Here is a 12,398-nt window from a genome sequence, read left to right as displayed (position 1 = left end):
CTTGCGAGCCTCAGCGGCACACAACCCACCACTCCTGGATCCTGCTGCGCACCTGCCACTTTTTGGGGGAGGCAGAGCCTGTGCAGAGACCCGGCAAACTCTAGAGGGACGAGAGATATCTGAGAGGGAGACTTTGGGTGGCTCCCAGGAAGGTGAGAGAGCCCCCACCTCTCCCAAAAAGGAGCAGGAAGAGGAAGGCGATACTCAGAGGTTTAGGGGGGCCCAATCATCTTCCCTTTATTTTATGGGGGTTGTTTGTTTGTTTGTTATTTTGTTGTTTTCTTGTTTTATTATTGCTTCTAAGTAGCTCCAACCATCCCTCCCCCTGAAGGAGTTTTGGACACAAAAAAGCAACACTGCTTTCTAGGAACTGTTTCTGCTTTTTGGTGGCTCACGACTAGTTACTGAGGATGCTAATATAGCCTTGATTTGTTTTACTTTTATACGTAAATACCTGAACAGAATATGGCTGAAACACTATTTTTAAGTACACACACACACACATATATGTATATATATATGTATATATGTATACGCGGGTTTATGTATATAGTTATAACTTATAAATATGTATGATATTATATATATAAACCAGAGGCAGATATTGGCCAAGAATTCCCTTACCCCCAGCGATGCCGTCTGATCTCTCAGGAAGGTGTCAAGAGTTGAGCGATCTGTTCAGCACGGCTTTTTTTGACTCGAATAAAGGAGCCCGATGCTCCTGCCCAAAGCTATCTCTGCCCGCAGCGCTGGAGGTCAACAGTGTCCCGCACAGATCCGGGCTCCAAAAACCGCCGCCCTTAAAAGCAAAGAGGAGCAGAGGTTAGGGGTGCGAGCGATAAAGCCTGCCTTTCATTTCGCTTCTATTTTACGACACATCGAGGCAGCGAAGGGAGAGCGAGGGGAGACATCAAACACCGGCAGGGTAATTGCATTCACATTGCAGGAAGCCGCTCCGCTCCGTGCGGGAGGCGGCCGGGCAGCGGCGGCAGCGGCCGGCCCGCCAGCACCGTGACTCACTGGAGGCTCTTGTCACACTCACATACGCGTTTTCGGCCCCAAATATAGCCAGCCCTCCGTCTGCTAATTCCCCATGGAACCCGGCCCTAAATCCCCATTTCTGTCCGCCCTCTGCGCGGCAGCCGCTGTCGAGCTCAGGAGCCGTCGGAGATGGTGACGGGGACACCCCACGGGCACCCCACGCCATCGGGCCATCCCCGGCCAGTGGTGGGCACGAACTGGAATCCAGAATTGTTCAGCCGAAGAGACCCCACTGGCAGCGGGGTGGGGGACACAGCCCGCGGCCGCCCCGCACGGCGCGGAGCTGCTCTGGACCTGGAAGTCTCCGACGCCTCGGAGAAAAACACGTACCTGGGAAAGAAACAGAGCCAAGGATGGGAAAAAATAAGAGCCCCCAACAGCTCTAGTCTAAACCCGGTCTCAAAGCCAACTCTGTAGAAAACACGTGGTTTTTACTCCCTCCTGACTCACGGGAGGTATCAGGACCTGCCCAGGCAAAGTCTCTCCATTTTCCCGCCTGCAAAAAATAAAGATTTAATGTGCCGCAAAGAGATGGCAGAGGAAGAGGAGGCAGCGGGAGAAGGAGAGGTTTCGCTTCGCCGTGGCCACGCTGAACCCCGGCGGGGACGGCCCGGGAGCTGCGGCACGGCCCCTGCCCGGAGCGGGGACAGCCCGGGGTGATGGCAAAGCCCTCGGCACAAGGGGACCCCTCCGCCACCGCTGCCTCCGGGTAGGTGACTCCGAAAGACGTAAGGGCAGCGGCCGAGGATGCCTTTCTAGCGTTAAATTAAGAAAACGCCGTCGTTGCATGCTTCTTTTGCTTCCTACCCTGATGAATGGCTGCAGGAGACACACGCCCTTTTTATTCTCATCATCATATTAAGCAGTAAGGATAGGAAGCCTGAAATGTTAGTGATGTCACTATAGCAATTTAAAAAGTGTGTAAACATAATTACAAGCTTAAAAAAATCCCAAATAAACACGGACATGCATGTACAAGTGTTGCATTTGCAGGTATAGAATTATACTCATCCTGATTTGGTGTTTCAGGAATACATCTCAGTATACACGATTTTCACAAGCACAGTTCAGCATTATTGCACACCAAAGAGTTATACATTATACTAAAGAAATATGGATGAGGGGTGGGGAAAGCAAGAGCAAATTTGATCGTGGTGATTTTATTAAACTATTTATAAGTAGAAAGCAGAAAATATTACATAAGTTGCATGATCACACTGTAGAGACACTTCATAAAATATGGGTATGGGACACAAGCATACCTTTTATAGATATGCAGATTGCATATGTAATGTGCAGAAGCAATCACGGGCCACATTTTTTTCTTTATTCCGGAAAGAACTCATTTTCTGAGTCTGGCAGTCAAATAGAGTTCACGGTTTATGAATGCATAGGAACGATGGGCCAAACCTGTATTTCCTATGCAGGAACAAGCAAAATGTGCAAAGCATCAAAGTCATAATATTTATTAACGTCACTTCTGTGCAACAAGTGACAAATGCTCTGTCGCCCGGCTTACAATTCACTAGACTGCCCTCGGTCTCTGCCCAAGTAAGAGAGCATTCCCACTTTTCCAGAGTCCATTTTAGAGCTCGGACTGTTTGCATCTTTCTGGAGCCGTTGGAAAGGGAATTATTCCCTTATCTTAATTTTGGTTTGTTTTTTTTTTTTTTTTTTTACGTGTATTTTCAAAAATAAGCCCTAATCTCAAAGGTGCCCACTGTCTCTCCGGGAAAGGGAGCGAGACCGCTCCGTGGCGGGGAGGCCCGCTCGGCTCCCGGCTGCGCCCCTGCCCCGCCGGACACTCCCGCTGGGCAGCGACCGGTGCCCCCGTTCCGCAGCGGGAGGGAGAGGCGGGGCCTGGGGAAGGGGAACTCGTTCAGGAGTACCGCAAAGGGGAACAAGGAGGGATCCTCCGGCGGAGGAGGAGAGGCTTGACCAGCAGATGCGCATCGCAGGGGCATCTCTGTACTCACCCAAACCTCCACGGGTCTCCGACGTGCGCTCTGGACCGAGCTGCCTCTCCACTAATCTGGCTCGCCCGGTCCCAAGGGAAAAGGCAGAGGGTAACCCTCCTGCTGCGGCGCCCCGCAGCCAGGGGGACTTTGGTGGGGTCGCCGGGGTCCATGTCCCAAGGCTGTCTCCAGAAGCTGGGAAAAAGGGGCGGGGGGAGGACGACTTTAGAGCTTCCCACGAAATGGTATTACAGTAAGATAATGATAAAAAAGTCGGGCTGAAGAGGGGTAACGCCAGGAACCCCGCGCCGAGTCCTGGAGGGGGCAGCGCATCGCCTCTGCCTCCCAGCCAGGAAGTCCCGGACGGCCTCTTCTCCCATGAGCGGGGCTGGGTGTCTTTCTAAATAAACTACACAGACACCGTATGGACATCCGTAAAATAGGTCTGTGTAGGTATATATACATATATAAGGTAAACAAAACGGACCTCGGGAGACCCCTTAGAGGAGGGTCCTCTCCCCTCCCTAGCACGCACCGTCCCCTCCACCGGCAGGACACTCACTGCCTGCTCACGGGAGCAGTCGCCCCTCCGCCACTCTCCCAAAACCGACTCAAACGCCTCATCCAGGGGGCTCCGGGCTGAGGAAAACCTCACCGCTCCGCCGACAGCCCGCGGCGGCGGCGGCCGGGCCCGCGGGGCCGGAGCCGGCTCTCCGGGCGGCGGAGGGCGCATCTCCTCCGTCCATCGCCGCCGCCGCCACATGAAAGCGCTCGGCGGGGGGTGGGCGGAGGGTTATTATTATTAATGATATTAATGATATTAATATAAGCGCGATGTCCGCGGAGCCGATTGGCTGCCGGGGCTGCCCGCTGAGCCCGCTGCAGCCAATGGAAGGCCCGGGATGTGGAGCCGCCAAGCCCCCCCGGCTGCGGCCCGTGTGCCGAGGCCGCCGCCGCCGCCCCCCCGCACCGGGATTTGCTCCCTAATTGACCTAAATAAGGAGCTCGTGAACGGCGGCCCCGGGGCGGCGCGCACACACAGGGACACACAGACGGACACACAGACACACACACGGACACACGCACACGCCCGGCAGCGCCCGGCGCCCGCCGCTTTCCCCGCGCAGATCCCATTCGGCGCGGCGCTCCGCCCACCGCAGGATCCCCAGCTCCTGCCCGCCGTTTAACTCGCATGACATTTTTATTTCGTTATTAGCGTTTTCGCGCAGAATCTGGCGCCTCCGATGGGTTGTCGGGCTGCCTTTTTTTTTTTTTCCTTCCCCGTTCCCTTCCCCTCCTCCCCCTCCCCCCTCCCCTCCTAGCTTGCAGGAAATGATGGCAAACCGCGATCTGAAATGATTACTCCGGAAAAAAACGCTTTTATACCAGGAGAGCATCCACGGGGCTAGGCAGAGGCGAGAGGCGGCCGCGGGGCAGCGGGGAGCCGAGGAGCCAGCCGCCGGCGGAGCCGGGACCCCTTCCCGCAGTTCTCTCCGACGATGCCGGACGAAGCCACGGAAAACGCCGGCTCCACCTCCGCCCGCGTCTCGTCCTTCTTCATCGAGGACCTGCTGGGCACCGAGGGCACGGCGGGCGGCGGGGCGCGGCGGGCGGCGGCGGCGGGCGGCGGGCGCGGGGGGCCGCGCTGCGGGCCGCACTCCCCGCTGCGCATCGGAGCCCCGGGCTGCCCGCTCCGCGACGCCGCCGTGGGCTGGTACCGCCGGGCGCACGCCGCCTTCCTGGGCTGCGCCAGCCCCGACAGTAAGTCGCCTTTCCCCACCCTTCACCGTCGGGCCCGGCCGGGGCTGGGGATGGGGCTGGGGGTGTTCCTGCTCCCCCCGGGGTGGGGGGGTCCGGGTCCCGGAGCAGGCCGGAGAGGGATGCACGGAGCGCCCCCGCAGCCCCCGCCCTGCTTCCCCGTTTTCGTCCGCTCGGGGCAAATCTCCGGAAATGCTCCCTATGTGTCAGGCACCTGGAGCCTCCGCCCCGCAGCCCAAAGTGTAAACAGGGATTCTTGGCTTGCTTGGGGATTTTTTTTGTTCTTTCCCTTTCCCTCCCCCATCTCTTTTTAAAATTTTTTTAAGAGGCATGTCTGTTTTTTTTTTTTTTTTTACTTTTTTTTTTTTTTTTTTTTGAGTCGCCATCAAACCGGAAAACTAGCATCGTCCCCCAGCAGCGCAGTGGAGACTTTGAGAAGCCGGCGGAGCAGCAGGGATCAGTCCCGGCTGCCCCGGCCGCCCCTTCCTGCAGAGCCAGCCCCGCTGCCCTCCGCCCGCAGCGCGGCCTCTCGCTGCAGACATCCCAATGGAGAGGGTGTTGGAGCAGAAGCTGGGGTTCGGGGCAGAAATTAGCATACGACAGAGTGAATGGGCTGCCATTAGTGGTTATTTTCTATCTTCTGATAGAAAAAGCATTGCGCCTCGGAGCATCTCTGTGACCGTATACAAGCCTTCAGAAATCTCATGATTGCTCAATAAGGAAAAGAGGCGTGATTTGTAAATCCAAATAGTTTCTTTTTAGATTAATGGACTTATTAATATTTTAAATTTCTCTCAGGAGTACATATAGAGACAGCAAAGTACACCAGAAACAATTGCGCTTTTTTTCCTTTTTTTTTTTTAAATTCTGTGTTCCCTCTGTTTTATAAAGAGTAGGGAATGTTTTTCCCCTTTAAAATTGTAATTGAAATGCACATTGTTGGAGACTCCATGGAGGTATGTCCCGATACTAGAATAGTTGCCCCCCTCCATTAGCTTTTTGAAGTCCAGAATAATGTGAATTATTTCTTTTTGCCCCTCTCTATATACACACGGACGCACTATTATGCTTACCCCTCTGACACAATATGCTTACTCACAAATGTACTTTTAAGTGTGTATACGTGCATGCGTGTGTAAATACAGACGTGTGCATATAAATAAGAGGTCACGCGTATTTTTGTGTGTACATACGTATATAGAAATTACAACGTACTTCTGTGCATATCCACGTGTGTGTTTACACACACGAATGCGTTTTATGATTCGAAAACAGCCCATGTGCGTGTTATGTGCATACACAGGAGTGCGTTTATGTGTGTGTATGCATATGCACAACCAGGAGCATGTCCGTAGATCAGTATATTTATATACATAAAATACAGGGCTTATGTTTCCATACAAGCATGCGTGCATGTGTACGTATGCACTCGGAAATATTTGGGAGTTTATCGGAGGAGGCAGAAAAGCGGCAGGAGCCTTTGCCCGGGCCCCTAGCTGCCCGGCCTTGCTCTCCCCCCAGCCGCGCTGGTTTCCCCTCCCTGTGAGCGGGGCGGGCGGGCTGTGCGATGCCCCTCGGTCCCTGCAGCAGCCCTCTGCCTCTCTTTGCAGCCAGCGACCGGGACTCGCCCGAGCTGCCCGAGGAGCCGGCGGAGCGGGCGGGCGGCGGCGGGCGGGCGGCGGCGAGAGCCCCGGCGGGCGGGAGGCCGGGGCCGGGCGGCCGCGAGGAGGAGGAGGAGCGCGGCGAGGAGCCGGGAGAACCGGAGCAGCGCGCCGCCGGCCGCAAGAAGAAGACGCGCACGGTGTTCAGCCGCAGCCAGGTGTTCCAGCTGGAGTCCACCTTCGACGTGAAGCGCTACCTGAGCAGCTCCGAGCGGGCCGGGCTGGCCGCCTCGCTGCACCTCACCGAGACCCAGGTGAAGATCTGGTTCCAGAACCGCCGCAACAAGTGGAAGCGGCAGCTGGCCGCAGACCTGGAAGCGGCCAACCTCTCCCACGCCGCCCAAAGGATAGTGCGGGTCCCCATTTTGTACCACGAGAACTCGCCGGCGAGCGCCTTGGGCTTCACCCTGCCGCACATGTCGCCCCCCTTGGTGGGCTTCTCCAGCGGCGTCAGCTACCCCCTGGGCACCTTCCCCGCCGCCTCCCTCCCTTTCCTACGGTCGCAGATGACAGGACTCGTCTGAGCGCCCACCTCTGCCGGGACAGCGGCCCCCTCGCCCCCTCCCTCGGCTTCCAGCTCCACCCCCCTTCCTCCACGGACTTTTTATTTTCAATTTACACGTTTCTTGATTTTCTGCTTTTTGACTTTTTTTTTTTTTTTTTTTTTAACGTGCAATAAACTTACTCTTGGGGTTTACTCGGAGCGTCGTGCGGCAGCCCGGAGGGAGCCAAAAGGACTTGAAAGACCCCAGCCATGCACAGGGATCAGGTCGGCGGGGCTCTCACCGCCGCGCATCCAAAGAAAACCCAGCCCTGCGGCAGCGGCAAAACCCTCACGGCCGCCCCGGCCCTGGGCTGGCGCAGACCGGCGTTTTCCGGGGGGGAACAGACTCCCCCGACCCTTCCTCCTGCAACCCGCAGAGCTGCCGAGCGTGACACGAATGTACGGAACAGCCGGCGCTCTCCGGCCGCGCCGCCCCCGCCCCACGGGCGGCCCAGCCTCGGGGCCCCGCCGCGGCCAAGAGACCCTCCCCGGGAACTCGGGGGCCCGGGGCAGCGCTCCTACCGGGGAAGCCTTTAAGCCTTCCCGCTGCCCCAGCAGCTTTCCGTGCAGAGCGGGGGACCCTGCTGATCCCGGCCTCCAGCAGCTTCTCCAGGGCCCTTTGTTTTATCCACTTAATCCGTACATATCCCCACCCGTCGTTACTCTCATTTCCATACTGCCGACACCCAAGCGTGTGTTGGTGGCCCCGGTCCTTCTCGATGCAGAAGTTTTGATTTGAAACAACTTGAAGACAAAGTGTTGGAAAGAATTCGCCCTGCTGAAATCCGAGCTGTGAGGATTTGGTTTCTTTGTTTTCGTTTTATTTCCCTGGCAAATTATCGGCTAAAATACAAGGTTTTATGTATACATATATATGTAATTCTGCATACTGTATTTTACAAGTGGATTTGCCACTTTTTTTAGTCTCCTAAAGAAGTTGAGGAAAGCGCACCTCGACTTGTCTGTCTCTTACAGGATCGGTTTGTGTAATCGATTAATAATTCACTGGCAATTAAAAAGGAAGGAAAAAAATAATCAGATGGGAACAGACTGGGGAGCTGTATGTCTGATTATGCAAGCGAACCTGTAACGTGATATTATATGAAGTATTATGCATGCCAAGTTATTGTTTTTCTTTAATAACTGTTTTGTTTCCCCTCTCCTACCCACGCCTAAAATGAATTTCTGGACTATCATTATTTCTAAAAGTTTGAATTTCTTTTTTTAAATATTGAGGGGGAAATGACCTTATGAAACTCGGCCTTGGTGGAAAGTCAAGCTTTGATCGTAAGTTCCAGGGCATAATCAGCTGCAATTGAACCAACCAGCTCGGAGCACTCGCTGTCCCTGCAGGCAAGGCCAGGTCCTGGATCTGCTGGGGAATGTGCATGCGGACCTGTCTCCTGTGAGGAAGGGCGATTTAATTCTTACTCTTTCCTACGCTTTTCATTATAATTGGAGCAATCTTTTTCTGGTTATGAAATCGATCAAAAAGATGTGGTGGAGCTTCAGCTTTGATACAATAACCTAGAAGAAGGGTCAGGGGTGGATTATAACCTCGATACAATTTTGGACTTCCCCCCCCTTTTTTTTTTCTTTTTTTCTTTTCCCTTTCTTTTTTATTCTTTTCTTTTCCTTTTTTTTTTTTTTTTTTTTTTTTTCTTCCCTCTGCTTTGGCCTGAAATATGGCTCTGAGCACCAGCCTGCGCAGTTGAAGTCAGGATGTTGCCTCAAAACCACTCGAGAATTGCATATACGTGTATCCATATATATATATTTATAGGTTCCTGCGAAAAGTACTAAATTGCTGGGATACTGGTTTCGACATAAGCCCCGTTTCTGGAAGCTCTTTTCTTTTGAAGTGTTTTTTTTTTTTTTTTTTTTTCCCAGTTTTCTTTTCTTCTCTCTTTATTTTTTTTTTAATTTTTTATCTTTTTTTTTTTTTTTTTTTTTTCAAATGATGCTGATCTCACCCAGAAATCTCCGGACATGTTCGCCAGCCGTTTTCTTGGCATATCCGTCAAACACCCGAATTTGAGATGAAAACTTCTAAAGCCTGGTCCCCGAGCGGTGTAAGAAGGACCGGGAAAAGGCGAAGTTGGGGACATCGGTGCCCCGGCCGCGGGGAAGACGCTGGGCTGGACTTCAGCCTTTTCGTGCCAGAGGAGGTGACTTGGGGCGATGTTTCTTCCTCAGGGCGCAAGCACTTGATTTTGTTGCCGTTCAAAGCCTGGCTGCCCCTGGAAGAGAGCGGCTAAACTTTTTTCCCGTCATATCCAGCTCCCCGGATCTCCCAGTGTTACCTACTGGAGTAAAATCCTGACTCACTACAGTCATATCAGAGTAGATTGTAATCCAATGAGAAATTTAACATGCCTGCCGCTCTCCACATGCCTTTTCTTTGGAGTAACATATGAGATTATTATACTTCTGATTCTGCTAAATATTCTTTCCTTGAAGTTAAGGAACTGGCAGGGCTAAATGATCAATCGGATTTTTAAAATGTGTTTTGACATTAGTATGTTTGTTTTTTAAAGATGTGCTGATTATATCAATAAACAGATTTTTTTCATACACTGTATTTGTAACTTATGATCATGGTAAAATATTAAAAGGTGCAAGACGTGAAGTCATCTAAGGAAAAGTGCTTACTTATGCCTTATTCTGTACATGCAGAAAATGACTTATAGTGGCTTATTAAAAGTATGTGCTGAAAGTAGGAACATCTACACCTCAGGTTTCTTTACCTCGTAGCTTTTGTAACGATACTTTTCCCTGTATCTAATGGCAAGAAATTCCTGCTGGATGCAGAGAAACACCTCGCACCAGATGCAGTCTCTGAGGTATGTGCATTGACTATTTCAAAATAGGTAAAACCCCCACACCTGAACACCCAAGCCCATCCCTTAAATCAGGACAGCAAATTCCTCACAATTTTCTTCCTTGTGTGTATTTTTTTATTAAACAAATAAAAAGGTAAGAGTCACACGCTTTGTGCTGTTCCTGCAAACAGAAAGCCCTAAGAAAAATGTTGATGCACTGTAAAGCTCGAAGTACTTTTGCAAAGGCTTTTTATGACATATAGAGACATACGTTGCTGCTTTATAGATCAAAGCAACCTCAGAATAGCTTTAAAATAAATCCAGTTATAATACAGCTGTAATATTATTATGCAGCATAAATCCTTGTCTGTTGACATTTATTTAATGAATGTTGCTACAACAGCTTAGCTAGATGGCACTCCAGAGGCGAGGCAAAGGAGAACCTTGCCAGATTACTCACAAAGACAACTTGTGTTTATTGGACACTAATAAAAATAATCAGTGAGAAGATTTTTATTTTTTGAGCGAAGCAAACGACAATCAAAATAGAGTCTGAACTGCCCTTTTGAAATAAATTCCTAGCGTAGCTCAGTAAGACGTTATTATTAATTACACTTTAAATGAAAATGATCGATATGCTGGAAAGCACCTTGTTAAATGGCTACTTTGCAAATGGTACATTGCTCACCGGTTTAAGATGGCCCATAACTTTTCTCGTAGGCACGAGTCTAAAATATTCATGCAAATCAATACGTGATAAATCTCATAGGTGCGTGCTGGCTCCACTGTTCAACAATATATTTGGATCGATTTTTTTTTTTTTTTTCCTTTTCCACTGCATTATCTTGGAATAGTCTGTGTGCCCCCTGCCAATGTGCCCCGCGCTCAGCATCGATCGGAGGGAGACTCGCTCCAGACTCCGGCAGACCCACAGTGTCCAGTGCTGTCAGCCTTAAATTAGATCCAGGCACTATTCCTACATTTCCCTTCCCATTCCAGATTAATGTAACTGTATGGTGGATGTCTTAATGCTTCCTTTAACTATCCTGAGTTTCTCAACTCTGCTTACGATTTACTTTCTATGTAGTGAGATACACGAAGGCATATTCAAAAAAGATAGAAATGAAAATTTAGATGTCCACCTAAAATTTAAAGTTTTCTTTTCTTTTCTTTTCTTTTCTTTTCTTTTCTTTTCTTTTCTTTTCTTTTCTTTTCTTTTCTTTTCTTTTCTTTTCTTTTCTTTTCTTTTCTTTTCTTTCTTTTCTTTTCTCTTCTCTTCTCTTCTCTTCTCTTCTCTTCTCTTCTCTTCTCTTCTCTTCTCTTCTCTTCTCTTCTCTTCTCTTCTCTTCTCTTCTCTTCTCTTCTCTTTTCTCCTCTTTTCTTTTCTTCTCTTTTCTTTTCTCCTCCTTTCTCCTCCTTTCTCCTCCTTTCTCCTCCTTTCTCCTCCTTTCTTCCCTTTCCCTTTCCCTTTCCCTTTCCCTTTCCCTTTCCCTTTCCCTTTCCCTTTCCCTTTCCCTTTCCCTTTCCCTTTCCCTTTCCCTTTCCCTTTCCCTTTCCCCTTTAGCAATTCCAGCCTCCTAAACAGTTGGATATTAGTGGTTTTATTCGGAATCCCCCTCCTGATTTTTCAGCAGGTATCAAGAACGGTTTTTGGAGGGAGGCGATTTAGCAGAGGACTCTGAATTGACTTCAAAGTGAAACAGAATTTTCAAAAGGGTTGCTCCGTCCCGGGGCACAGCATGGCCCGATCTGCCCGTGCCCGACACCTCCTGGGCCGTAGCATCCTCTGAGCGTGCCCAGCTCCCCAGAAAAGCCTGTGGCTGTGTGACGCCTGTAGCTGCCTTCCTGGGGAGCTCTTGGGAGAGTTACTTTACCCTTACTGATGCCGTTTTCTGCCCTCCCTTCCCCGCTTCCTCCCCGGGATGCCCGGCGCAGGCACGGGATGTTCCGCTGCCCGAACCTCTGCCTGCTCCAGGGGTGATGGGAGACCACAAGAGCAACCCGCAATTCATGTCCAGCCACTGCTGAGCCACTAAAGAGTGTTTTATTCAGGGACCAGCAGCGCCGAAGTGCCCGAACCCGCCTAGTGCTTTTAAGGAGCTTTTCGGACAGCGCTTCTGCTCAAGACGCGCTCGCCCGGGCTGTGTCCCGGGAGAGCATCGGAGATGGTTCAAAGAGTGCTGCGAGGTGCCGCTGTGTCCGCAATCGCCAGGGTCTTACTTGCAAGGGGATGTGAAATCCAGGGAGGGACTTTTACCCTCGAGTACCTCGGGGGATAAACCAAACTCGATCTGTAAACCAAGCAAAACCAGACTCTTTGGCGTTTCTGTACCGTCTAATCAGATTTCATTTCCATCAGGTTCAGAGCAAGAGACTTTTTGTGCTCTGAGCTAAAATGGAAATATAGACATGTATGACAAGTGATTTCTGGTAAAAAGCTTTCCCAGGTGAAAGGTTTCCACTCCGTGCGATGCGATGTTCGCTTCTACTACAGGATTGTATTACTAAAAGGAAAAGGTTGGCTCTTCCTGCCCTGCCGCTGTGCGGTACCGGCCTCCGTGTCCTCACACGTCCCAGACAACGAGGTTCTTCACAAACAAAAATGCAAATTAAACGT

At 51.0% G+C, this 12,398-nt stretch overlaps 1 protein-coding gene across 1 annotated transcript; it reads left to right on the top strand.

The window, feature by feature from the left end:
- The first annotated feature begins 4,480 nt into the window (after window positions 1-4,480).
- HMX1 (H6 family homeobox 1) lies at window positions 4,481-7,070 on the top strand. Its single transcript, XM_059845650.1, has 2 exons — window positions 4,481-4,757; window positions 6,365-7,070. Exons 1-2 carry the CDS (start codon window positions 4,496-4,498, stop codon window positions 6,937-6,939), a joined length of 837 nt encoding a protein of 278 aa, XP_059701633.1. The 5' UTR covers window positions 4,481-4,495; the 3' UTR covers window positions 6,940-7,070.
- The last annotated feature ends 5,328 nt before the right edge of the window (window positions 7,071-12,398 follow it).

The sequence above is a fragment of the Haemorhous mexicanus genome, chromosome 4 (genome assembly GCF_027477595.1).
Source record: "Haemorhous mexicanus isolate bHaeMex1 chromosome 4, bHaeMex1.pri, whole genome shotgun sequence".
NCBI classification, from domain to species: Eukaryota; Metazoa; Chordata; class Aves; order Passeriformes; family Fringillidae; genus Haemorhous; species Haemorhous mexicanus.
The sequence above is the reverse complement of the archived record's forward strand: the minus strand, read 5'-3'. Positions and strand labels throughout refer to the sequence as shown.

Excerpts from the sequence above, each read along its gene's own strand:
- HMX1 (XM_059845650.1), top strand. The coding sequence starts at position 4,496 with ATGCCGGACGAAGCCACGGAAAACGCCGGCTCCACCTCCGCCCGCGTC. Across the intron at positions 4,758-6,364 it reads GGGCTGCGCCAGCCCCGACA|CCAGCGACCGGGACTCGCCC; the intron begins GTAAGTCGCCTT and ends CTCTCTTTGCAG.